At 42.7% G+C, this 27,366-nt stretch overlaps 1 protein-coding gene across 1 annotated transcript; it reads left to right on the plus strand.

The window, feature by feature from the left end:
• Window positions 1-1,270: 1,270 nt before the first annotated feature.
• On the plus strand, window positions 1,271-25,538 carry CASP10 (caspase 10; the record flags this gene model as incomplete). Its single annotated transcript, XM_082841018.1, has 9 exons — window positions 1,271-1,617; window positions 2,983-3,076; window positions 8,549-8,684; window positions 12,498-12,607; window positions 18,542-18,578; window positions 20,380-20,456; window positions 21,289-21,397; window positions 22,493-22,985; window positions 25,230-25,538. 9 exons carry the CDS (start codon window positions 1,271-1,273, stop codon window positions 25,381-25,383), a joined length of 1,557 nt encoding a protein of 518 aa, XP_082697144.1. The 3' UTR covers window positions 25,384-25,538.
• Window positions 25,539-27,366: the final 1,828 nt, after the last annotated feature.

The following is a 27,366-nucleotide window of genomic DNA, read 5'->3' on the forward strand; positions in this document are numbered from 1 at the left end:
TTCTCTGCTGGGGACTCAGGCACCAGCCTTTTTTTCCCCTTGCTTTACTTCCTGGATACTTGCACAATCTCACATTGTCAGCAATGGCACTGTTTCGCCTGGATTTACTAGGTCTAACATGGAAAAAGAAAGGTTAGACCAAGGAAAACTCCCACACAGCCCTTTCCTGGTAGAAATATGCTAGCCCATAAATAGAGACAAAGTCTGGCAGACTTGCCAGAGCTAGAGATCAGAATTTTCAGGAAACTGCAAGACAAATGTATGATGTTGGAATAAGATATCTCCAGGAATCCAGTCATACTGTTTCTAGTATCACAGAGCTACTAGAAGGTAAGACCCAATAGATACTCACATTAAAGATGACATTTTTCTTCTTTTTCTAACTATAAAAGTACTATACGTTCATTGCATAAAATTTGAGAAACTCAGACAGGAGCCCAGAATAAAATTTATGGTATCTGTAATTATACCACTTATATATAACCACTCTTTGTTATTTTTTTGTTGTTGGTATGTTCGCCTTCCCTTAGAAAGTAGTTTCTTGTTTCTAAATAGCTCAGTGTTGCATAGTGAATATATACCTCAAGTCCTTAAAGAATGAATAATTACATTGAAAAAATATTATCGATTCATTGCTCCTCTGATTAGAATGAAATTTAGTGTGGAAATACATTTAGTGTGGAAATACTGACTTCGGTAATTTGTCAGTTCCTACGTTGATTTGAGCAAATGTCGTCTGAAACCACTCTTTCTGGGGTCTGGGATTGGGACTTTTCTTTCTGTGAGATAAAGAAAGGCCTGCCCTGGTATGGTTAGCAATGTTACCTTGTTGTCCTTGGGTTGGTAGATACTTCAGAAATGTACCCCCCCCATTACTTTATTTCTAAAATGTAAAAGTGTTACTTCTGCCATTTGGTGGGAATGATTTAAGAGCTCCAGGCGGGAGAAATTGTGCTGTGTCGTCCTCCCTCTTGACTAGCTCCCAATGGGGGCATTTTGATTTGGGGGAACTCGGGGTCAATTGAGTTTCAATAAAAGCTCTCTTCAGACCTCCTAAAAGGTTAACATGCCGGTGTTGGGGTCACGTTTTCTGGGCTATAGGTTTTTGAAGTGACCTCGCAGTGAATTTCATTTTTCAGCATTTCTAGAAACATCTAAGGCCTGGAACAGAGGAGGCTGGAACTGGAGGAGGGCCTGGGAAGATGGGGTGCCCTGTTGTCCTCACTCTCTAAGCTGTGGCCCCCATATCCGTATCTCTTTCAGGCTGGCCATGACATCGCAAGGCCAAAGTCTGAATTCCACTTTAGATGATAACTGTCAAGGGAACTTTCGAGGGACACTTCTGACTATTGATTCGTACCTGGGGGATCAAGACGTGGAGCGCCTGAAGTTCCTCTGCCGAGACTCCATCGCCCCCAAGAACCTGGAGAAGTGCGGCTCAGCCTTGGATATATTTGAGTACCTGTTGGCAGAGGAATGGCTGAGTGAGGAAGACCCCTTCTTCCTAGCGGAGCTCCTCTACACCATCAAGCAGAAGGTCCTCCTTCGGCACCTCCGCTACACCAAGGAGCAGGTGGAGAACTGCCTGCCTTTCCGCCGGAAGGTCTCTCTGTTCAGGTGATCGACACGGCAGGGCCATTGGGCTTTGAAAAGAGGCTGCGATTCATGATGAATTAATTTTTAAGGTTGTTTTTCTTTACCGCCCCGCCCCCATCTACCTCCTTGGCTGGTATGGTGATTCTAAAGCAGGAGATTTCTTAACTTCAGGTGCTAATGAGAATGGAGGCTGGGAGGTCAGCAAAGTTTCAAAACCCAGTCCTGTGCCTGGGGGTGGCTTCCCTTTGTTTTGCTTCTCACTGAGGAAGGAGGCCCAGCTCCGTGTGCAGCAGGCCAGCGCCTTCCTCATTGCCAGCCTCCACGCTCTCAGCCTCCTGCCTCCAGTGAGTCACTGGTGTGTCAGCCTATACCTAGCCATTTGAGAAGAGAGAAATGAATACTTGGACCCAAGTGAGCAAAATAAAAAAGGAGATGTGCCTTTGGGGTAGGGAGGGACATCATTTATGCCATGTCCAGTTTGTCCAGTTTTGGGGTGAAACCCAGACAGGTAAAATATAGGTATTTTGCCCAAAGAGGTAGCATAAAGGCATCAGACCTTAAGCAACGCTGTTTTAAACGGTCCACTAACATAGTATCTACATCAAACAGCCTCACGAAGTGGAGCCTTCGTAATACTATTTTACAGCCTGGACGGTTAGAATCCTTCAGGCCTTAACACTTGAACTGGCTCCTACAACCTGAGCTGCCCTTGGGTCAGTGAGGGAATTCTGGAGATCATTATTTCCACTCTGCTGGTTAGACAGCTGAGGAATGGTCTCAGGCATGCAGAGCTATTAACCTGTGAATGAAGTATTCAGTTTTTCTTTTCTGTTTTTTTTTTTTGCTTGTGCCGCATGGCATGTGGGATCTTAGTTCCCCAACCAGGGATCGAACCCTCGCCCAACCACTGGACCGCCAGGGAAGTCCCCATATTCAGTTATTCTAATTGTCGACTGTATGGCTCTCCAGAATTTGGGATAGTTTCCTTTCTTTTTCAACAGTGAACTCCTTTTCAACGGTGAACTTTATACTCACTGGCATTGAGTCCTTCCTGATGAGGGCCCATAAAGTAAGCCTGATTTCTAGAATGGAGTCTGGAGGAGGGCAGGCATGCCGACATTTTGTTTCATGCCTTCTTAGTGGAATTTGAAACAGCACTGGACTTGGAATCAGAAGGCCTGCTCCTACTGCTTACTGTGTTGCTGTCATTTAATAGGTCACTTTGAAGCTCAAAGTTTTTGTTTTTAAATCTATGGGATTAATAGTTGTCTACTCACAGGGTTGTGGTCATTCAAACGAGAAATAACGTACGATAAAAGCACTCAATTTCCTGCCCATCCTCTGCAAATGCGAAACTTTAATTTGTCTCTTGGGTGTATGTCTTAGAAACCTGCTCTATGAACTGTCAGAAGACATCAGCTCAGAGAACTTAAAGAGCATGATCTTCCTTCTGAGGGAGTCGGTTCCGAAAGTCCAGATGGTGAGTGGGCCCTATAGGATGGGGTCTTTGTGAACATTGCCTTAATCAGTGTTTGGGAAGATGTTAGAAAGGGATTTCAGGAGGGCTCATTTTTTTTTGCAGGAGACAATATCAGACAAGGGTTAGCAACATTGACTTTTAATGGGCCTGGAGTCTAGTCCTAGACTAACTCCTGGATGTGGGGCAAGTGATTGAATGTTTCTGAGCCTCCATTTTCTAATGTGTCATATTATAGACAATTATACTACTTCCTTCCAGGACTGTTAAGAGGATTAGATGAAATAATATACATCAACTATTAGCTGGGGCCTGTATTTTGCACATAGTAACCATGCAGTAAACAAGTGCTATTGACATCCACTGTGTTTTATGATACAGAAATGTGCAGGGCACCACAAAGAAATGAGGAGGTGGTAGCTAATGGCAGAATGGGAATTAGTTGTTCCTCACATCCATTAGTTGAGGTTTCTGAGGGAGCCGTGTCCTTTTCAGTGGACGTTGCAGTGTCTCCCATGTAGAGTTTTGTGAAAATCAAATGAGACAAATGTTTGAGGATGTGCTTTCTAAAGGGCTATACAAGTGCTTGGAACTAATAGTAATGTTTTTAATATTAACATAATGCTGTCGGCTGATATTCTTGCTAGATTGGTCACAATTAAGCGCAGGAAAGTAGCTGCACATCTCTCTTCCAGGCCTCAAAACTTTATATTTTTTCTTTTGATTCTCATAACAGCTTGTGACAAGCAAGTTAGTTAATTTGGGAAGGGGCCAATTTTCAAATTTTACCCTATAACATTAATTTTGTTATTCGACAGCTATCTTTATTAAGTTATATAATGTTTGATAACACCAAAAAAGACATGTAACATGTATGGAAGTTATAAATGTAGAACTAAGTGAACAGCCATGGATCCCCCGTCCAACTTACAGATGAGCACATCACCAGTACAAAGAGCTTACATGTGTAGCCCTCCCATATCACATTCTCCCCAGACTAACTGATTTTATTGACAAATAAATTCTTTTTTTTTGTTGAGATACGCGGGCCTCTCACCGCTGTGGCCCCTCCCGTTGCGGAGCACAGGTTCCGGACGCGCAGGCCCCGGACGCGCAGGCCCAGCGGCCATGGCTCACAGGCCCAGCCGCTCCACGGCATGTGGGATCCTCCCGGATCCGGGGCACGAACCCGTGCCCCCCGCATAGGCAGGCGGACTCCCAACCACTGCGCCACCAGGGAAGCCCCAAATAAATTCTTTTTGAAAGAAAAATCACTGAGGAGTAGGAAGCTGTTTTACATGTGGTAGGTCTTATGAGGACCATGTTTAACAATTCATTAAACATATTTCCTGGTGTCAGACCTGTAGGTTAATTAACCTGCAGGTTAATTCTCTGTTTTGGTTACAATCTTTGAGTCCTTTTTTTCTCCTTTTCAGAGCCCCCAGGGATTTTAGCCTCTTGCGTCTTTCCATTGGTTCTCTCTCCAGGCTCCTTTATCCTAAGGATTGGTTGTGGGATCCTTGGGAATGGGGACTGAGTCTTACTTATCATTATAGCCCCAGAACATTGCAGAATTACATAATGGTGCTCCGAATGAAAGCATGAATGAATGGGATGATGCAATCTCGAGTTTATGTTGGTGCAAAGTGGTTATATACTCAAATGACAGCATTTTGCTTTAAATGTAGAATTTCTCAACATCAGAAGAGATTCTTGTAGTTTGAAAAACCCTCCAGCATATTCGGATAAAATTATCTCCCAGCTTTGGGCATCTTCTCATAATTTTTCCAGTCTCTGGGTTTATAAATAAAAAGAGACCCCTTTCTATTGTTACACCTATTGTCATGCACAGAAGTCCTCACTCCCCACAGTGTGGTGGAGGATGAGAGGGGCATTTGATATGCTCAACACTGAGCCATGATTTCCCACTAAGAAAAGCTGGGGAATGTATTTCTTCCTCTGGGCCTTTCCACAGGTCCTAGACCTCTGCTTAAAGGCATCTGTGGCTTCAGAAACATTTTCATTGTTCAGGATCATTCCAAACATTTCTCCCTCCTGCTAAATTAGCTTTTAAATCATCAAAGGCCCGTGCCCAAGTAGCCAAATGATTTTATGCTTTTCTCACTCCGTACAACAGTAAATAAGAAGTTACTGTGTTTAGCTGTGGCATAAAACTGTGGAATGTCCTGGACAGATGCATGAAAACTGCACTTCCTTCTTGGATTCCAAATGATCTCACTGTATTCTGAAGGAGATCTAACTATTTACGCCAGAACTGTGGCTGAGTTACACACCTGATAATCCAGGTTGATCTCTACTAGGCTTTGTGATCAGGCCAGCCTTCTCGAGTGCGTAAAGGACAAACTCTAAGCAACCCAGATGTGTTTCCATACCAGGGCTTAATGGGGCTGCATTACCTGCAATTGCAATTGCAAAAGACTTTATCCCGGAAATAAATTCTTTACCAGCCAGTGGAGGAGGGCCTGAATTCCTCTCAGCCAAAAAGGAAGAATTGTGAATTCACGTGATCTCTCTGGATGAACAGAAAGGACCTTTGCAGGGTGTTCTAGGTTTCCTCTTTGATAGCTTTCACAAACTTAGAGCAAACATAGCTGCCTTCACACATCCTGAGTGACCCAAACAACTGTCAGGATATCCGTTCTCAATGTAGCAATCAACATAGAACGTTAGTTGTAAAGGAAACCACACCCAAACTTATCTTTTTAACAAAGATGCAGAGCAAGAGAGTTTCAGAATTTCTGCTAATATTTGCCAGGGTGGTGTTCTTAAACTAATGTGCAGACTCCATTTATATTGTGGGTGTTCGTGTGTGTGTGTGTGTGTGTGTGTGTGTGTGTGTGTGTGTGTGTGTGTATGGAGGGTGTCATTTACTCAACATCTAATACACTTTGTACAAAGTATAATGGGTTTCCAAAATTGCTTCTGGAAACATGCTTTAGCCCTTTTTCTTCCTCCTGGTAGGATGCAGTCAAGATAGGAGTTTCTGTTTTGAGCTTCAGCGGGAGCTCATTTGCACATAAACCGACTGTAGAACCTTGTTCGGGGATTCCCTCTGACCCCTTTGCCCAGCTGATCAGCTCTGGTTGAATCTTCCTTTACCCCCTCCTCCCTCCTGCTTTATTTCCTGGGCAGATTGTTGGTGTGCTGGCGCTGCAGGTGAGGACACACACATTTCTTTGCCTTTTTGGTTCTCTTATGTGTCTCTGGAATGTCTTGAAAATTTATAATCTCTTTTTTGATCAGATTAGTACAGAACTCAGTTAAGACTTTGTAACTCTGGCCTTTCCCTTGGTTATTGGCATTTTGAGTACCTTGTTTGAAAACACATTTCGCGCGCGCGCGCGCACACACACACACACACACACACACTCTTCCATTAACCCTTTTTCATCCTTCTGTTACTGCTCTATCTTCTTTCTCTTTACTGCCAGACTTCTTTTTTTAAAAAATTTTATTTATTTGTCTTTATTTTATTTATTTATTTATGGCTGAGTTGGGTCCTCGTTGCTGTGCGGGCTTTCTCTGGTTGTGGTGAGCAGGGGCTACTCTTCGTTGCAGTGCGTGGGCTTCTCATTGCAGTGGCTTCTCTTGTTGCGGAGCACGGGCTCTAGGCGTGTGGGCTCAGTAGTTGTGGCTCGCAGGCTCTAGAGCGCAGGTTCAGTAGTTGTGGCACACAGGCTCAGTAGTTGTGGCGTGCAGGCTCAGTAGTTGTGATGCACGGGCTTAGCTGCTCCGCGGCATGTGGGATCTTCCTGGACCAGGGCTCGAACCCGTGTCCCCTGCGTTGGCAGGCAGATTCTTAACCACTGCGCCACCAGGGAAGTCCTACTGCCAGACTTCTCGAAAGAATTGTCCACACACACTCTCTCTCCACTGACGCGACTCTTAGTCACACTCCAACGCATTCCAAGATGGCTTCAGCCTCCTTCATTCCCACGAAACTATTCTTGCCGAAACTACCACGAGCCTGCTCACAGCCAGATTTTTAGTTTCTCATTTTCCCTATCTGATTTTCTTTGCTTGGAAGGCCCTTCTGCATGTCGGAAGTGAAGGCGTGGTGATCTTTCGAGACGCGATTCACGTTATCACCTCCCATGTGCAGCTCGTGTGACACCTGCTCTGTGGAGCCCGTGAGTCATGCAGAAACGAGGGGCATCAGCATTTGAAGTCATCTTCGACTTGTCCTTCCTTTCTTCACCCACTCCAGTTGACCTCCCAACTCACCAAATTATACCTCAGAAAAGTCGCCCAAATCCAGTGCCTCCTCTGCGTTTCCACCACCAGCTTTAGACCAGGCCGTGCTGATCTCTTCACTGGAGCATTTAATCTTCCTGCTGATATTTTCTCTCTAGCCCACTTCCTCCTCTAACCTATCCCCAAGACTTCTATTTAAAAACAAACCTGTTCATGTCACTGTTCTCCTTAAAAATTCCTGCTGGAACCCCTTCATCCATGGGATACTTGCCCAAACCCCTCGGTGTTCGTTCATGGCCTGATACCAGCCTGCTGTTCCAGCTGTGGCCTAGCTTTCACTCGGAGTTTGTACTCAGGTCTCCTCCTCAATATTCCTGACCATACAGTCCCTTTTCAACTGGCCAGCATGTCTGGAGACTCCCCAGCCCCCTTTTTCCATCCTGCTGATGCTTATGTATGCAGTTAGCAAGTGTTTAGCTGTTCACTTTCTGATTAGTTATTTTATTTATTTATTTTTTGGCCGCTCTGCGCAGCATGTGGGATCTTACTTAGGTCCTCGACCAGGGATCGAACCCGTGTCCCCTGCAGTGGAAGCATGAGGGTCTTAACCACTGGACCTCCAGGGAAGTCCCTCTGATTAGTTATTCTTTTCTGTGGGCTCTAACACAATTTTATTCATATACATATTTTCATAACCAGGTTAATACATTGGTTGAGAAGTCCTTATCACTGAAAAGATTATGGTGACTTCCACCTCATACGTAATTCAATATTAAAATAATACTAGCCAATTTGCAGTTTTTCCCAGGAGTGCTTAAGATATGTTTTTCTTTTAAAATACCAAATATAAAATTCTTTCAAAGCATTTTCTTCTCTTTTCTTTGGTACTCCTGTTTTGCTGCTGCCCTAATCTGTTAATGAGACAGACTTTGGCATCAGGCTGCCAGGACTCAAATACCAGCTCTGCCACTTATTGGCTCTGTGACCTTGGACGACTTACTGAACCTCCCTGTGCCTCAGTTATTTCATCTTTAAAATGGGGATATAATAGCATCTGCTCATCGGATTGTTTCTGAGTAGTTAATAAGTGATGTGTGTTTGGTATCTGGTATTAATATAGATTGTATAGAGATTTACAATCTCTATAATGCCTCTTCCCCCCTACTATCGAAGTCTTCCTGCATGGACTCTCCACCTAATTTATTACTGCAGCGGGTAATCAGTAGGCAAGTAAATGTGACTCCATTGATTCTCTTGCAGACCTCTCTAAGTTTCCTGGCATATCTGGAGAAACAAGAGAAAATAGATGAAGATAATCTGACATTACTGGAGGATCTCTGCAAAAAAATTGTACCTAATCTTATGAGAAAGATAGACAAATATAAAAGAGAGAAAGGTAACTAGCTTATGCTTGCTTGCTTGAATCAGACCATGGGAATTCTTAAACCAATTGGCCATGTATGATGTTTACTTATCACTCTGATAATATTCTTTTGAAATCTCTCCATTTGTTCATTCAACACATGTTTATTGAATGCATACTTTGTACTAGGCACAGTTTTAGAAGTTGGAGCTACAGCAAGGTATAGGGCAAATCTTCTACCTTCTTGGAGCTTATATTCTAATGAGGGAAAGTGGCTTTAGACAAACGTCTTCTTCTGATTCTTACATGGAAGTGATTGTAAAAGAAATTGTTTTGAATGAAATAACATCAAAAAGAAGGAGGCAGGATGGCACAGGAATTATGAGTGGGATCCATGGAGTCAGATTGCCAGCACTCCACTTAATGGTGCAGTGGCCCTTTCCTCAGCTGTTCTGTGTCTCACTTTTCCCATCTTTAAAGTGGGGCTAATCATAGTACCTACTTCATAATTTTTTTGAGGAGTGAATGAGGTAATTCCTATAAAATGCATGTCTGGTACAGAGTAAGCATTCAATACACATTGCTATGAATACGTTTGTTAGAGAGGAAAGTCATGAAAACTTTCATATGCTCGTAAAGTACTATCAGAGAAGAATTTTCTTTTTCCTTCTCCTTTGTTTTTAATCAGGCTTGTAAAGGTAGTATTGCTGTGGTACTATGTAGAAGTAGCTGCATAGGGCAGAAACCAAACTTGGCTGCCTTACCGTGTGTCAATATGCTGAATATTTATGGTTTATTGAGTCCATTTCTCCACTATTAGACAAAAGCTAAAAGTAAACACTCAGGATCGTATTCATGAAGCTTGTATGCCGCACCCATATTTTAGTTCAGAGACTCAACATAGTGTGCAAATTTATCTGGTTGAAAACAAAACTAGGCAACAGGAAACTTTCTCTAAGAATTCTATTAACACAAAATGAGTCGAGGAACAAAATGTACTGTTGTTAATTTGATAAAATCTCAAACAATAACCAAATCAATGGATAATGTAATGTATACTTTAAGTAAAAATTCTGAAGACTAAAAACAGCTCTTCTAACCATCAAGTCATCAAGTGAGAAATAAAAACAGGGAGTTGATATTGAAAGTATATTTGAAATCCTCACTTGAACTTTGAATGCTGAGATTTTTTTTTTTCTGGTCACATCATCGTTTTTCTGTAATGCAGTACTCCACACAGAATAAACAGAGGGCAGGTGGCCAGATTATTTTGGCTGTTTGGACTCTGGGGAAGGCTCTCTAGTTTCTATGCAGTAAATGTTTACATTTGCCTCAGTGAGTCTTGAAGACGGAGCTTTATCATCAGAAGAATTCTTTTTTTTTTTTGATTTACAATCTTGTATTAGTTTCAGGTGTACAACAAAGTGATTCAGTTACACACACACGCACATTCTTTTCAGATTCTTTTCAATTATAGGTTATTACAAGATATTGAATATAGTTCCCTGTCAGAAGAATTCTAATTTTGATTTTTCTTTTCTATAATCTACATGCTGTATGATCATTTATTGGATGTTGAAAGAAAAAACTTGTTTTCCTTTACTAATACTCACAACAACATCTGGAACACTTCTGAACCCAGGGGTGTGGGTTTTTCCACACCAAGCAATTCTCCAACTCTGCAGACACCAACTGGGTGTCCTGTGTTTTAATTCAGTTCTGACACTCATCAGTTATCGCAGATCCCACAGGTTAAGGGTTCAGTCCGCCAAGACTCCCCCCACCACTTCAGCCACCAATCTCAGGTAGTGGGTCCCCAGATTACCCACAGCTTCTGTTCAACTTGGTTACAAACCAGAGGTTCCCATGACCCCTTCCTCAGGTTTGATAATTTGCTAGAACTGTTCAAAGAACTTAGGAAAATAGTTTACTTACTAGGTTACTGATTTATTACAAAGTATACAACTCAGAGATGCAAAGGGCAAGGCGTGGGGGAAGGAGCATGGAAGTTCCATGCCCCCTCCAGGTGGATCACCCTCCCAACACCTCCACTTGTTCACCAACCCAGAAGCTTTCTGAACCCCCTCAGGTAGGGTTTTTTCTTTTTCTTTTTTGGCCACACTGCCTGGCAGCGGGATCCCAATTCCCTGACCAGGCACGGAACCCGTGCCCCCACTGCAGTGGAAGCGCAGAATTTTAACCCCTGGACCGCCAGAGAAGTCCCTCAGTTAGGGTTTTTTTTTTTTTTTTTTTTTTTTTTTCCGGTACGCGGGCCTCTCACCGCTGCGGCCCCTCCCGCTGCGGAGCACAGGCTCCGAACACACAGACTCAGCGGCCATGGCTCACGGGCGCAGCCGCTCCGCGGCACGTGGGGTCCTCCCGGACAGGGGCACGAACCCGCGTCCCCTGCCTCGGCAGGCGGACTCCCAACCACTGCGCCACCAGGGAAGCCCTAAGTTAGGGTTTTTAATGGAGGCTTTGTTACGTAGGCATGATTGATTAAATCATTGGCCACTGTAATTAATTTAACCTTAGCCCCTGTCCCCTTTCCAGAGTTCTGGGAGTAAAGCTGAAAGTTCCAACCCTCTAATCATTTGATTGGGTCCCCTGGCAACCAGCCCCCATCCTGAGGCTATCAGGATGTCCTCAACCACCAGTCATGTCATTAGCATACAAAAAGACACTTAATCACTTAAGAGAGTGTAGGGTTTTAGGAACTGTGTGCCAGGAAAAGGGGCAGAGACCACATGGATATATATTATTATATCATAGGTCTCGGTATTTTAATACTGACTTTCTACAGTCCTCTGAGAGTTTGGGCATAATTCTGCCATTTAGGATGAAGGACTAAAGGACTGAAAAGATAGTAGGTATGCAGATTTTAGGCTTCTGTAAGTGAGGTGAGTGGAAAGACTAAGCCCACTGTATCTGATTAGGACACAAGCTCTGTTTAAGGACCACCTGGATATCTTTCTGAGTTTTCCTGAGCCTTGGTGTTTGTTTTAATATTTTAAATTCATTATTAAAAATAATGTATAATAAAATTAAATAGAAATTCAAATAATGACAACAATACAGAGTGTAGGAGGTAAAGTCTTTCTCTTCTTTTTCTTCCACTGCTGGTCCATTCCCCAGAGAGAACCCCTGTTTGGAGTATATTTTTGTAGCTTTCTTCTATATAGAGATAAGTGCATGTGTGTATGCATGTATGGAGAGATAGATACCTATAATATATATTTAACTAAGATCATGCTAATCATATTCCATAACTTGCTTTTTTCCCACCTAATATATCTGGCATTTTCCCATGTATATAACACAGATACAGCTTATTTTTATTAATGGTTCCATAGAGACATATTTTATGTATATAACATGTATTTAATCAACATTTTTAAATGGTTTTTCTTTTCCTTTCCTTCTCTTCCTACCTTCTTTTGCTTCTTTCTTTCATTTTCTTTTTGCTATTACAGTCTGAGTTCTGGTTTTATTTCTTGAGGTAACGTTTTTGTAATCTTTATTTGGTAGTTACCTGACACACTGAGCACCATAAGCTCTGAAATGGTATTTAGTAAAGTATACAGTAATTTTAAGGAACTAATTAACTTACAAAAATAATAGAAATAGTAAGGAACAAAATACCATAATATAAGGAATGAAAATATAATGATAAAAATAATTTATAAATTCACATTTTTCTCGGTATCTACATGTAGGCCTCTTTAAGCAAATGCCACTACAAATCTACAGGTCCCTGTAACATAATTTCTTATGATGATGGGTTATTTCGGATTGCCACTAGTCAGAAGGTGATTGTTTTGTTTTTCTATCTGATTCTATTCCCAGCCTCCCAGGTAGGGGCACCTCCTGTAGCCAAGGAAACTGAGTCATTGCATCAAGGAGAGAAAGAACTATTTTGCAGCTCGGACATTAACCAATTGCTTGGAGCCTTGCCGGTAGGTTCATTGGTGTGTTGGTAAATGTGTAACCACCAGCTTCACTGCAAATGAGAGAGAGAGAGAGAGAGAGAGAGAGAGAGAGAGAATGATTTGTAGCATTTGTTGTAAATACTCCTACCATGGCTGATTTCAAGTTACCAACTTGATATTAACTGTATTGCAGAATTTCTGAAAATCTAATGATTGGCTCTCACTAGCTGTTTAGAGCTGACTCCAGTACACCACTGGGTTGCTTTGAAATGGTTCTGTTCTTATCTGTGGGATTCGATCACGGACGGCTTCATGGGCGTACAGCCTGTTCAATCGCACAGGGCCCATACTTTTTGAATGCTCAGCTGTCATTATTTTGAAATTCTTGATAATGTGTGAACAAGGGGCCTCACAGTTTTACTTTGCACTGGGTCCCAGAGGACAAGAACTGGATTCCTGTAGTACCCAGCAAAGGTAGGGTAGGTAGAGGGGGAAACACTGGGAGAATTTGCAATCCATTCTTCACAACATGATCATGGTTCTTGGAAGACACATGACATTCTTCCCTGGGATTTATGTTTATTCCCATCTTGCTTGGCAGTTCTATTTTGCTGACGTCTGTCAGCATCAATGAAGTTAGGTTGTCCCTGGAATTTTTTGTTTTTGGTTTTGTTTTCTAATTGTGGTAAAATACACATAACATAAAATTGACCATCTTAACCATACAAAAAATATTTTTTTAAGTTGTTGTAAAATACAAATAACATAAAATGTACCATGTTAGCCATTTTTAAGTGTACAGTTTAGTATTGTTAAGTACAGTCACATTGTTGTGTAAACAATTTCCAGAACTCATTTCATCTTGAAAACTGAAACTATATCCGTTAAACACTAACTCCCCATTCCCCCTCCCACCAGCCCCTGGCGCACACCATTCTAGTTCCTGTCTATGAATTTGACCATTCTGGGTACCTCATATAAGTGGAAGCATACAGTATTTGTCTTTTTGTGACTGGCTTATTTCACTTAGCATAATGTCCTCAAGGTTCATCCATGTCAGACTTTTCTTCATTTTTAAGGCTCAGTAATATTCCAGTGTGTGTATATACCACACCTTGTTTATCCATTCATCCATGGATGGACACTTGAATAACTTCTACCTTTTCCCTATTGTGAATAATACTGCTTATGAACATGGGTGTACAAATATCTCTTTGAGACTCTGCTTTCAATTCTTTTGGGGTACCCAGAAGTGGAATTGCTGGATCATATATCATTCTATATTTCTTTTCTTTTTTCTTTTCTTTTTTTTTTTTTTTTTGGCAGTGCCTCGGAGCTTGAGGGATCTTAGTTCCCCGACCAGGGTTTCAACCTGGGCCTGGGCAGTGAAAGTGCTGAGTCCTAACCACTGGACTGCCAGGGAATTCCCTATATTTCATTTTTTGAGAAACCACCATACTGTTTTCCTGCATCATTTTGCATTTTCACAAACAAGGCACAAAGGTTCTCTACACCCTTGCTAACATTTGTTATTTTCTTGGTTTTTGATAGTAGCCAACCTAATGGCTGTGAGGTGGTATTTCATTGTAGTTTTGACTTGCATTTCCCTAATGATTAGTGATGTTGATCTTTTCATGTGCTTGTTGGCTATTTGTATATCTTTGGAGAAATGTTTATTCAAGTCCTTCGCCCATTTTTTAATTGGGCTGTTTTGGAAGTTTTTTATTTTTATTTATTTTTTAAACATCTTTATTGGAGTATAATTGCTTTACAATGTTGTGCTAGTTTCTGCTATACAACAGAGTGAATCAGCTATATGTATACATATATCTCCATATACCCTCCCTCTTGCGTCTCCCTCCCACCTTGGAAGTTTTATTTTTTAATTCTTAAAAAATTCTTTCATAGCTTCTTTACTATTTTCATGGTGTCATATATTTACAGTTATAATTATTATTTTAAAATTTGGAAGTATGTTTAATCTTATAGAAAAGTTGAAAAAAATGTGAATAATACAAAATTTGTTTGCCCAGATTCACCTACCTGTTGTCTCTTTTGTCCCATTTGCCTTATCATTTGTGTGCTCTCTCTTTATTTGTATACGCACACACATAATTTTTTCTGAACTTTTTAAGAGTAAGTTGCATACATTATGGCTCTTTACCCCTAAATACTTCAGTGTATATTTCATAATAATAAGGATATTGTTTTACAGATTATAGTACAGTTAAATTAAATTATATAAAAGTTTCACCAAGTCAGTGGTCCATATTTCAATTTTATCTATTAACCCAATAATAACTTTTACAGGTTTTATAGCTTTTTTCCCTCCAGTACATAATTCAGTCTAGGATCATATATTGCATTTAGTTGTCATGTCCCTTTAGTCTCCTTAAATCTTTTCATCTCCACAACTTTCTTCCTCTTTTATGACATGGACACTTTTGAAGACTATAGTCACCACCACCACCACCTTTTATTAAAAAAATAGAATTTTCCTCTTTGTGTGTGCGCGCGTGTGTGTGTGTGTGTGTGTGTGTGCGCGTGTGTGTGTGAGTGGTGTTACCTCATGATTAGATTCAAGCTGTATATTCTGGCCAGAATATTACATCAATGATGCCATATCTTTCTCAGGGCATCCCATCTGCAGGCATGTGGTGTTCATTGGCTCCCTATTCATGATTTACATTTTGATTATTTGGTCCAGATGTTGCCTGATTTCTTCACTATATAGTTAATTTTATGAAGTTACTATTTTTTCCCTTGAAATGAATTAAAATGTCACCTTAGATTGAGCATCCATTGATGACTCTTGCATGATTGAAAAGCAATGATTTTCAAACGCCAGTATTCTCTCCACATTTGTTGCCACTCAGCATTTTACTGTAAGCAGGAGTTCTCTTTTCTCCCTCAAAAGTTGTTTTGCCTACTCAGCTTAATTCCGTCCCTTGCCCACATTTTTACCTGGTTTTGTGCTCAGAGACTGATTTGCAAGTGGAAAACACACATACGCGCGCGCGCACACACACACGCGCACGCGCACGCACACACGCACACGTGCGCGCGCACACACACACAGGAGTTTCCCCTTTGCCTCCTAGAACCTGAGTAGTTTCTAAGGCGTGTGGCTCAGCCTTAACCTCTGAAGTGCTGCTGTTTTGTTGCTGTTGGGTGATTCTGGTCATGGCCAGATGAAGACGGAGAATAGCCGTGGTGGTGCTGGGAGTGCAGGAGGCTTTGGAGGACAGAACCTCACGTTACACACATGCTTATAGGTTCTCAGCGTTGAAAGGTGTCTTAAAAGTTATCTAGGCCACGAGTCTCTCCATGAAGTGACAGATAAACTAAAACTTGTTAAATTATCTCATGTTTCATATGTACCTGAAAGGTTTTCTTATATAAAAGAGTACTGCCAACAATTGCATTTAATGAGAAGAAACTATTGACAACAACAACAAATCAATAAAGAGTCTACAACAGGAATAGAAAAGGGTTTTATTTGATCCAAACTGAGGACTATAGCCTGGAAGACAGTTTCTCAGATAACTCTGAGGAACTGTTCCAGAGAAACATGGTTTTCAGCAGTTTTATGTCTTGTCAGAGCAAAGAACATCAAAAAAGTCAGAGAAACCTTCCTTCAAGGTTTCAAAAACAAAAGCAAAAAGAGATCAGCACGTACACAGCAAGTCGGTATGGCCTTGGCACCTAAGTCGGTATGGTCTTATCATCAAAGGAGGACCAGCATTGGTGTCCCAGGAAGGGAAGCATTTAATCTTTATAACTATGGGCATTTTTTACTTCTGGTCAGTGCACCCTTTTCTTTAATAATTAAAGCAGATGTACAGTGTATGCTTGATGGGCCACAAACGGGCTGTTGTAGTTAGCATAAAATTCAAGTTAACTCATGGATAAGCCAGGATGACTTCCCTGTTCCCCAATATGTGAAAATTTCTTTTATCAAAACTGTATTTCACTCCAATAAAGAAGTTAAAAAACAAAAAAAGATCCACCCTCTTAGCAAGTGTCAAGTATACAATACACTATGTTAACTACAGTCACCATGTTGTACATTAGATCCCCAGAACTTATTCATCCCGTATACCTAAGCTTTGTACGCTTTGACCAATATCTCCCCACTTTTTCACCTGCACCCCTCCACCCCACCAAACCTCTGACAACCCCATTCTACCCTGTGAGTTCAACTAGTTTAGATTCCACATGTAAGTGAGAGCATACGTTTTTTTCTTTCTGTGTCTGGATTATTTCACTTGGCCTAACATCTGCCAGGTTCATCCACGTTTTTGCAAATGGCAAAGGATTTCCTTCTTTCTTGGGGCTGAATGATATTCCTTTGTACAAATATATACTCCATTTTTTTGTCCATTCATCTGTCGATGGACAGTTAGGTTGTAAAACAAAACAAAACAAAAAGAAACTGCATTCCAAGCAGCATCCTCTAATTTGTTTAAAAACCAAATCAATATTTCTTAGTGTGTCCTAGCCTTTTCTTAAAGGCATGCATGCCCTCTAACGAGGAGACATAACAACAGCTATTCTTTAAGGCCTTACTGGACCCCTCTGGAAAACACTGGAAAGAAGACCAAGTGTGGCCAGGCAATGGGTCATTCATTCATTCCTCTCTGACACAGCTACTTGGGAGGTATCAACAGGGGATGCAACATTCTCAGACAAAGAGAGCCAGACAGACCCTAAAGCTTATTCCCAGTCCTTTTTCTGGCTGATTTTTTCAGCACAAGGGAAGAGACAAACCAAAGAAACCTGGGGCCTGGAGATGCCTGGGCTGAGCCCACTGCTGTATCTGTGATGCCCTTAATCCCAGAAAATTCACTCAGCTGCTTTCAAAACCAACTGTGCAAACCCAGAAAACAGCCTGCCTGGTCCTTGGATGCTCTTGAGGAGGACTCTAGGGTGCAGAAGAAAGGGAAACGTGTCTTGCAAAAAGAAAGGCAGGAAGTCTTCTGGAAAGTGAAACTAAACTTCTTTGCCTTTGTTCCCTCAGAGCCCGGAACGGCAGCACTTCAGAGATTAAGGCTGAGCCACACCCCTTAGAAACGACTTCTGTTTCTCACAGGCAGCTTGGGAGTCAGGCAGTGCAGTTCCGGTCTGGCTCGCCCTCCTGCAGTCAGAAGCCTGGTGGGCTCCACCAGGGAGGCGCCCCCAGTGACTTGGGGGTGACTTGCCTGTCACGTCAAACAGATGTCCTGGTACTTCCCACCACACAGCCAGTGGCAGAGTCAGTCCTTCCCCAAAACGTCGTGGTCATGTTCCCTTTGGGGCTTTCAGCTGCAGGCTAAGGGCTGGGGGTGGTGGGAGTGGAGTGGATGGGGAGTGGCTGCAGAAAACACAAGGGCCCTACACTGTGCTTCAATTTTGTATTTAATTTTATAAAACTAAAAGGAAAAACCATTGAGTACACTCAGAGAAGTCTGCATTGCATCCCTGCCTTGCTTCTCCTCCCCCCATAGTTTACCATTTTTATTAGTTTTTTGTTTTATCCTATTGAAAAAACCCACTCGTATCTCTCCTTTTTTATGAAAGAGGGAGCACACTAAATACCAATCTTCACATCACTTCTTTCATGTCACAGTATCTCCTGGGGAGATGGTCTTCCGCCTTCTACCACACTGTGTGATGAACCGTTGTTCTTTCGACCACTCCCTGTTGGTCAACATTAGGGTTATTTCCAGTCTTCAGTTATTCCAAATACTGTTGCAATGAATAAATATCTTTGTGTATGTGTCATATGCTTTTGCCGCTGTGTCTCTGTGAACCTTCCCGTTTGGAAGGACGAAGTTGATTCTTTTCTTGTTCCCTGCTAGTGACTTTTTCTATGGCTGGGGATCAGGTATTTTTTCTTCTCTGAATCAAGCCTAGATTTTCAGCCCTTACCCAAACTGTGTGAATTTCCTGCAATTCATGAATTTCCTCTTGCCTCAACAGGAGGTGTCCTGGCGAGATGAGCATGCACAGAGTAATGGTAGGTGTTTCTAATACACTTTTTTTTTTTTTTTTTTTTTTGCCACGCTGCTGCGTGGCTTGCAGGATCTTAGTTCCCTGACCAGGGATTGAATCTGGGTTCCCCTGCAGTGAAAGTGCTGAGTCCTAACCACTGGACAGGCAGGGAATTCCCTCTAATACACTTTTTATAACTTGGATCAGTATGCCAGTAATAGATATATTTGATACCTACCAAGCAATTTGGGGTGACTTGGGAGAAGGCTTACACATTAGTGGAGAATTCAGGTCTGGTTCTAATTCAGGGCAAGCCACTGAATGCGTGGATTATACCAGGCTTTTCCATGGGGGCGGATGTCGAGGGCTGGGTGGTCTCTACTTGGAAAGCCTAGCCTACCAGCACCTGGGGAATGCAGAGCTGGTCTCCCTCCACCCTTCAGAATGAGGTCACCCTCTGTGGGGAGGGACGGAGCCCTTGGCGGGCAGAAACCCTCAGGCCAGCAGCTGCAGCGGCAGGAGCAGAATGTAGACTCTGTAGAATAGTATGGCTCCAGATGCTGCTTGTATTTTTCAGAGGGAACGAGGCGGTCAGAGGGAGGGACTTGGCAACAGTGTGTTTAATGCTCTGAATCCTTGCCCAGAAACCATGACCTTGAAAAACCACTGGGCTAAACTGCTTACAAACAATCAGGGTTCTGGTGTTCTCTCTGTGATGTGTCCATTCTTCATTTCTTTTTTTCCTGGAAATTTAAACTTCAGAGTCCAATACACCCCACTTTCCTAGGGACTTTTGTCTCTCTGCCTATCTGGGAGGCTGCATGATATGATGTGGATGCGAATTATTGTTACTGAGCTCTTGTCATGTGCCAGCCACTGTCCTAAGACCTTCCTAGGACTTATCTCCTTTAATAATCCAGTCACCTGGAGATAGGTACCACTGTTATTCCCATTTAATGATGAGGAAACTGAGACCCAAGAGGTCTGGTGCTTTGCTGAAGGTCACGCAGCTAGAATGGAGTGCAGCTGGGATTTGAAACTGGCGGTCTGACTCCAGAGCACACCCTCTGAGGACCTGGCTCTAACCCCTTGCAGCTACAAGAGCTCAGGCAGTGGTTTCACTTCTGAAAAACAAGCAGGTTTCCTTCAGTGCTGCAGTTCTGCCGTTTCAAAGTTGAGACCTGTCTTTGCTGGAGAGTTACCTTCTCCCGCGTGGAGGGAGAATTTACAGGTGCGCGGGAGGACTGCAGCGGGGGTCCCATTTGGTAGGTTCTCTGGTCTGGAGGATCCTGGACTTAGCCTGAGCTGAGTGCCCAGGACTGACCCTTAACCGTGTTAATAGCTAACTCAGGCCTCACAGACAAGGGCAGAGCTTCCGGATTCTACTGAAAACTTGCCAGGCGTGTGTGGGAGAAGAAAAGCTTCAAGTCACATTTTCCCTTCACTGTCATCTGACAACTCATCTTTGGCTTCCTCTCTCTATGAAGGATTCTTATCCGGAGGAACCAGAGAGTGTGCAGGTGCACTTCAAAGCAGTGCAGTCCGCAGCCAATGCCAAAGCCGTGACTAAATTGATCCCAGGGCTGTGGTGATTTTTGCTCTGCCCAAATTGGGTCGCTGGGCCTTCCCCCCCCGCCCCCCACCACCCCGCTCTTTCTTTTTGGTGTCTGCCCAGCCTCTCTCTACCCAGTGACAGATAAATGTTGACTCAACCCAATCAAACTTTTAACCAGAAACACTTGAGCTGATTCCAACCCATCCTCTGTAAGGAAATCTAAGTGTTTGGGGAAAGATAATGTGAAGAGTCTGAGTACTTGTCTTTCTAGGTGACAGAGCAACCCCGGTCTCCGTGGAGATGTTGGGAGCATCTGTTGACACTCTAACTTCTGAAACCAGCACAAAGGTTTGCGCTGTTTCCTCAGGTCTTCTCCAACTAGGGTCCAGCCCTTAAGGACTCTGTGGGCTCAGATTTTTGTTTCTATCTTGGTTCTTCTTCCTGTCTCTGTGTGATTGTCTCTGTTCTTTTCGCCTTTTTCTGTAATAATCAGCAGTGTGTTGACCTTTGCCTATGGAGGTGATGTTATCGCCCTTTCAGTCATGCATATCCTTTGAAATATGCAGAGAGGGGAATTTCTTTTTCATCGACTGAAGCCACTTCTTTTCTGCTTGGATCAAAGCTGTACTATGTTTTCAGGAGATCATTATAGCCACAGAGAGGCCCTGCTGAAGCCAACTCAGCTAATTTGTAATCAAATGCTATTTACAGTAATCTTCAAAAACAATTGCACATATTTTAAAATTCACACTGTGATCTCTACAAAAGAGATTTCTCAGTTTTTGGAGGAATCAGATCACTCCAGAATCCTACCATTTTAATAAACAAATTACCATTTGATATTTTTGTTATCTCGTTAGATCCTTACCTATACTTTCTTCACTTTGCTAATCCAACAAGAAAGATGCTTTTGCATAAACCCTGGGTTTGCCAAAGTTAAAAATACATATTTTATTATTTAACACTGCGAATTCACATTCTGAAGGCAAGACAGGTGAAGTTTGAATTTTAATGAGGACCTGGCATTCTACCTTGGAATTAATTGTTAATTCCAGATCAGGACCAGGGTCTTGAGAACTCTCTGTCTTTGGTACTGATAAACGGAGTGGTTGGTTAGAAACATTAAACCCTTAAAATGAGCATTCCCTAATAAGTGGTTCCTATCTCTTCTTCTTTCAAGGAGACAGCTGTGTACAGGATGGATCGGAAACACAGAGGGTATTGTGTTGTTGTCAATAATCACAGTTTTACCTCACTGTCAGAAAGACCAGGGACCAATAAAGATGCTGGTAAGAAAGTCTGGAAGTGCATGAAATGCAAGTTAGAAATCTTAAAATCACTTTTTATTTTCACATTTTCTTTCTGTAGTTTTTTTTCGTTTGGGTTTTTTTTTTTTTTTTTTTTTTTTTTTTTGCTGTACGCGGGCCTCTCACTGTTGTGGCCTGTCCCGCTGCGGAGCACAGGCTCCGGATGCGCAGGCTCAGCGGCCATGGCTCACGGGCCCAGCCGCTCCGCGGCATGTGGGATCTTCCCAGACCGGGGCACGAACCCGTGTCTCCTGCATCGGCAGGCGGACTCTTAACCACTGCGCTGCCAGAGAAGCCCTCTTTCTGTAGTTTTTATCTTCCATGTAAATATAAGGATGATATCAGAAATGTTTCTAAGCTTCCTGTATATTCCTGGTGTCTTAGTCCATCCGATGGCATCTAATACCGTTAGATGCCTTTTAAACAGCAAACATTTATTTCTCACAGTTCTGGAGACTGGGAAGTCCAAGATCAAGGCTCTGGCATTTCGGTATCCGGTGAGAGCCCACTTCCCAGATGGCCGTCTTCTCTCTGTAACCTTATTCAGCGGCCAGGGCAAGATTGCTCTTTGGGGTCTTCTTAACGGGTTCCACCCTGATGACCTAAGCACCTCCCAAAGGCTCCACTTCCTAATACCTTCACCTTGGGGGTTGAGGGGGAACACAGACTTTCACACCATAGCTCCTGAAGTCACTGACCTGCTTAAAGAGTGACCAGAGTCCCTGACCATTTACGACTCTGGTTGGGAGAGAGCACCTGGGTCAGATGAGACAACCTGGGTTAGAGTTGTGCCTCCACCACTAACCAGGTTTGTGATCATGTGGGAGATTCTTGGGACCTCAGCTTCCTCATCTGTGAAATAAGATAAAATTCTGCCCTCTGCTGACTCACAGGATCGTTGTGATAGCACTGTGGCTACTATAAAAAGTCAGGTGAATTGTAAAATTTTATTGTTGAAAGTAGAAAAAACATCCAAAGCTTCAGCCTGTTTGCTATGCAGATTTTTATAACTACTAGCATCCGTTTTGTTTTATTTCCCTCCATTTCACTACTTCCCCTTTCTCTCCTTTTTCACAGAGTGCCTGAGGCGCGTGTTTCAGTGGCTTGGGTTCAGCGTGTGTATTTATGTCAATGTGACTAAAGACCACCTAGAGCAGGTTCTGCAGTATTTTCAGACTCATCCAGGCCATGCTGATGGAGACTGCTTTGTGTTCTGTGTTCTGACCCATGGGAAATTTGGAGCCGTCTACTCTTCTGATGGGAACCTCATTCCCATCCGGCAGATCATGTCTCACTTCACGGCTCAGCAGTGTCCTGCTCTGGCTCACAAACCCAAACTCTTTTTCATCCAGGCCTGTCAAGGTGAAGAAATACAACCTTCCATATCCATTGAAGCAGATGCAGTAAATCCTGAGCACGTGCCCCCTTCCCTTCAAGACAGTGTTCCCGTTGAGGCGGATTTCCTTCTTGGCCTGGCCACTGTCCCCGGCTACGTGTCCTTTCGGCACGTGGAGGAAGGTAGCTGGTATATCCAATCTCTGTATAATCATCTGAAGGACTTGGTCCCAAGGTGAGAGTTTTGAGTTGTTCCATTCACCTACCTATGCATTCATTCATCTATCCACCTACCTGTTCATCCATCTATCCACCCACCCATGCCTCCATCCATGCGTCCATTCATCCATCCATCCATCCATCCAGCACACCTGTATTGAGCACTGGCACGTAACTGGAAAGGAAGATACAGAATTTAACAAAAGACACAGTCCCTGTCCTCAAGTTGCACACAATCTGGAAAGACAGACAAGTATATGGGGAAGATCATTCCCTATGGTAAATATACATTGTAAAGCATACGTGTTATGGGAACATATAGAACTAGCACCTCACCCAGATTTGGAGGATCAGGGGAAGCTTCTAGAGATGCCAAATAGATGTTAGGTGAATAATCAGGGTGAAAGACATTCTGGGGAGAGGGAACAGCATCAGTGTAGGCAGGGAGGCCTTTTATTCGTTCCTTCCTTTATTTAGTATCAATCGCTTACATTTACTGGATGTCCGTGTGCTGCCTTTGGCATTATAATACCCGCGGTTTCCTGCCACTGCTCTGACAACTTTCCTTCTGTCTCTGTCACATGCTCTTTACCTGGCACAATGGAAATGGGCATTCACCAAGGTTCTGCCCCAGCCCCTCTCCTTTGCTGTCTCTCTATAGCCCCTTTTGGCAGCTTTAGCTATACCTGGCGGCCACTGGCAACTCCATGAAAACATGTCCCAAATTGCCATCTCTGAGTTTCTGAAAGGCAGAGATGTTTCACTTAGCCTTATATCCTCGGCACCCGACATAGTACCTGATACATTGTTGAGGTTGATAAGCATTTGCTGGACCAGTGAGTGCTGGGTTGAGTCAACCTCATTCTTCGGGTCAGTCCCATGCATTTCTCACAGCCTGCTAGACATCCCACGCCTCTGTTGCCTTTGGGCCTCACATTCAGTATGCACAGTGCTGAATTCATCTTCTTAGCCCTCTCCAGGGGTTCCTACTCCTGAATCCCCATTGCTAGGAACGGTTCCAATTCTGGGAATTCAGGATTGGGAACCAGGATGGGAGCCTTGAGTCACCTTGGCTTTTCCTTCTTCTTTACCAACCTCTCCATCAAAGACCAATTCCTATGGCATCAGGGAAAATGCACTATTTATCAAGGGCCTGCTATGTGCCTACTGTACTGGGTACTGAGCTGGGGGTTCGGGGTATTGTTGTGAGCAAGAGAGACAAAATTTCTTCTCCATGGGACTTACCGTTTAGTGACAGGAAGACAGATAATAAAAATGTAAGTAAATGAACATATGAATTAGTGAGATAATTTTGGGAAGTAATACCTGCTATGAAAAGCAAAACAGGATAACGATATAGAGTGTGGAGCAGGGAGCTACCTAAGAAGGCTTCCTGGTAGAGGCGATATTTCAAGTAAGACTGAATGAAGAGTCAGCCACAGGGAGATCTGGGGACAGAGAGAACAGCTAGTGTGATGCAGGATGCAGGTCCTGAGAACCAGTCATGAAGGCATGATTCAAACTTGAGTTCTGTCTCCAGAGCCTATGCCTTGCTTCCAGTGATATGTATTGCCCACCCCCAGAACATTCTGGTAAATGCACACAAGCCCTGGATCAAATGCTGCCTCCTCTATGGAGTCTTCTCTTCTTCTCCCAGCCAGAGGCACTGTCTTCTCCTCAGAATTTGCAGGGGAACTTTGACCTACTTTTCATGCGGTGTTGATCACATTCTGCCTTGTATTATGGAGTTTGTCTCTATGCTATCCTTGGTACATGTTTCATGTCTGTATTCTAAGTGTTTAAGTTCAGGAATTGTGTCATGTTTGCCCTTTATCCCTCCCAAAACCTAGAATAGAGAGGGTATTATTAATAGTAGGCTCTCTCTATGTGTATTTCTATCACCTCCTATTCTATCTCTCTCTCTATCTATCTATCTACCTACCTACCTACCAGCTTCAAGGAAGAACACAGAAAAATAATTATATGCAAAATGTCTTTGTGGACTAAGTGCATTAAAATTCAAGGTGTGATTATTATTATGTTGTTCTTAAATACTGACTGTAGAATTGAAAAATTTTATATAATTTAGCATTTCTTTTTTAATTTCAGAAAAAATGTTTCTTTATATTTGGTAAAATTCCAGTTAGAATCTTGGCATGCTAGACTGGGAAGAAGCCACGTATTTTAAAATCTGTTTTCTAAGACCTGGTATGTGATTTCTATCTCCTGGTTGAAAATATATTTTCTTTTCTGCCTGCAGACGGGAAGATATCTTATCCATTCTCACTGCTGTCAACGATGATGTGAGTCGACAAGCGGACAGACACGGAACAAAAAAACAGATGCCTCAGCCTGCTTTCACACTACGTAAAAAAGTAGTATTCCCTGTGCCACAGGAAGAACTTTTACTATAGTAGAAAGTTTTGATCGACGCTTAAACTTGAAAGGACCCTTTGGGCATTGCTTCCAACCTCCCACCCGTCATAGAAATCAGTGACAGGTAGTGAGCTGGCCTCCGCCTGTCTTTCTAGTAGAAGAACATGCCCTATTTTCTGACACAATAAAATCTGTTTGTTTTTTTGGGATAAGTCTAAATGGTAGAAAACTTTCTTTGTTGAAGCCTTGGACTGTAGTCTTGAATTCAGTTGTGCACCCCGAGATAAAGGTGATTAGCCTCGGCTTGTGCATCTGTGAAGTAAAAGGTGGGACCTGGTGTATTTTAAGGTTCCTTTTAGCTCAGAACCACTGTTCGTGGCCCTGACTGCGCTTAGATTTCCCTTCTGTATATGCTCACCCCTTGTTAAAATTCTGTGTCCCCTCTGCATGGTCTTGTTTTGGACACTTGATAATGACGTGATCATGGTTCAATGACCTTCTCCTTGTTCTCCCCTAAAATTTGATCTATGCCACACCCATTTCCTGCTTTAGTGTAAGGAAGGTGTTTCTGCAGGCAATGTTTCTCTTGGGCTGGGAACAGGGTTGGCTCTCGGAAGATGACAGCTCAGCGTGAAGACAGACACGTTCAGCTGCTCTGGGAGCACAAACTTTACAACCTTCTATTAAATTCCATGTTGGTCACGACCTTTCAGACATCGCTGACAGAACACCCACCTCACACTAACTAAAGCAAAAAAGAAAATTGGTTGCTTCTTTCACCTGAAAACACATGAACGTGGAGAGTGGCTTCAGGTGAGGCTTGAATCAGGACTAAACCTGCACACAGCATCTCTCTTGGTCAGAGTCCTCAGGGTTGGCAGCTGACCGTGGTCAACAGCCCCTGCCTTAGCTCTAACATGCTCTGCTCCCCTGACCCAAAGTGATGAAGAGAGGGGCGGCCTCAGGGACTGAAGGTTTTCACAGGGCTTGTTCTTCTCTCTGGCCAGGCAGTGTCTGGCTATGCCTTCTGGAGGGGGAGGCTCTGTATGGAAGCCTTGATACTTTAAAAATTAAGTTTGTCAACACTCCTATGTACTGAACTTTTTTTTTTTTAATTTCAAGAGGGATTTTTAATTCTTGGAAGGAATTAAATGTTAGTTCCCGGAAGGAGGGAGATTGAAAGTCCTGTGGTTAATGACTTCATTTATAGGTGAAGAAACTAAAGCCCAAGGAGACAGAGTGATTTGCTACAACGTCCAGCCAGCTATCGTTTACAGGATTTTATTTCCCACTTAACTGAACTGGAATGTCATGGGGCATAACAGGACTTTAGGAACATTTCTTGGATATGTAGGTGCTCATGAAAGATGTCAGAGAATGAAGAGAAAATAACTCAGTGATGCTTGATTTTATAATTATTTTTATGAAAGTCAGATTAATGTCTGGCAAATTTGCAATGAGAAATATTCATAAGAACCTTGTTATAATGTAGCTGGTAATTACATGGATTTGAATGTAGATTGAACAAGGAAACAAATCTCATATATATGCCAGGATGATCTTCCAAAATCATTGTTCTTACAAGTCAAAGCTAACAGCGGGGGGGGGGGGGTACCGTCTTTGTCCCATTGGATATACACAGCTTTTGGCCATTGAACAGTCCTTTGCTAGTTGAAGGATGATTTGGTACAAAGGAAAGCACAAAGGGTCTGGAGAGAGAAGCCTCGGGTTTCTGTTGTATGCTGTGATTTCCTTGCTCTGAGACACTAAGTCAAGCTAGTTTTTTGAGCCTTATCTGTAAAGCAGAGAAGTATTATCTGTTGGGAGGATTAAGGTTTAAATCTAATTGTGGCGTGGTGCCTACAAGGCCCATGGTAGCAGCATTCTGGTAGTAACCTTAATGGAAGTAGCAGAGTTTGAGTTCCTTTGCATCTAATTCCTGCTGACTTTTAGCTTCAAATCAACAGTAGCAACAGCCGCTGATATTCTCTGACTGAGGAACAACCAGGCCAGCTCTTGGT

The sequence above is a fragment of the Leucopleurus acutus genome (assembly GCF_964270905.1).
Source record: "Leucopleurus acutus genome assembly, chromosome: 6".
Classification (NCBI taxonomy): domain Eukaryota; kingdom Metazoa; phylum Chordata; class Mammalia; order Artiodactyla; family Delphinidae; genus Leucopleurus; species Leucopleurus acutus.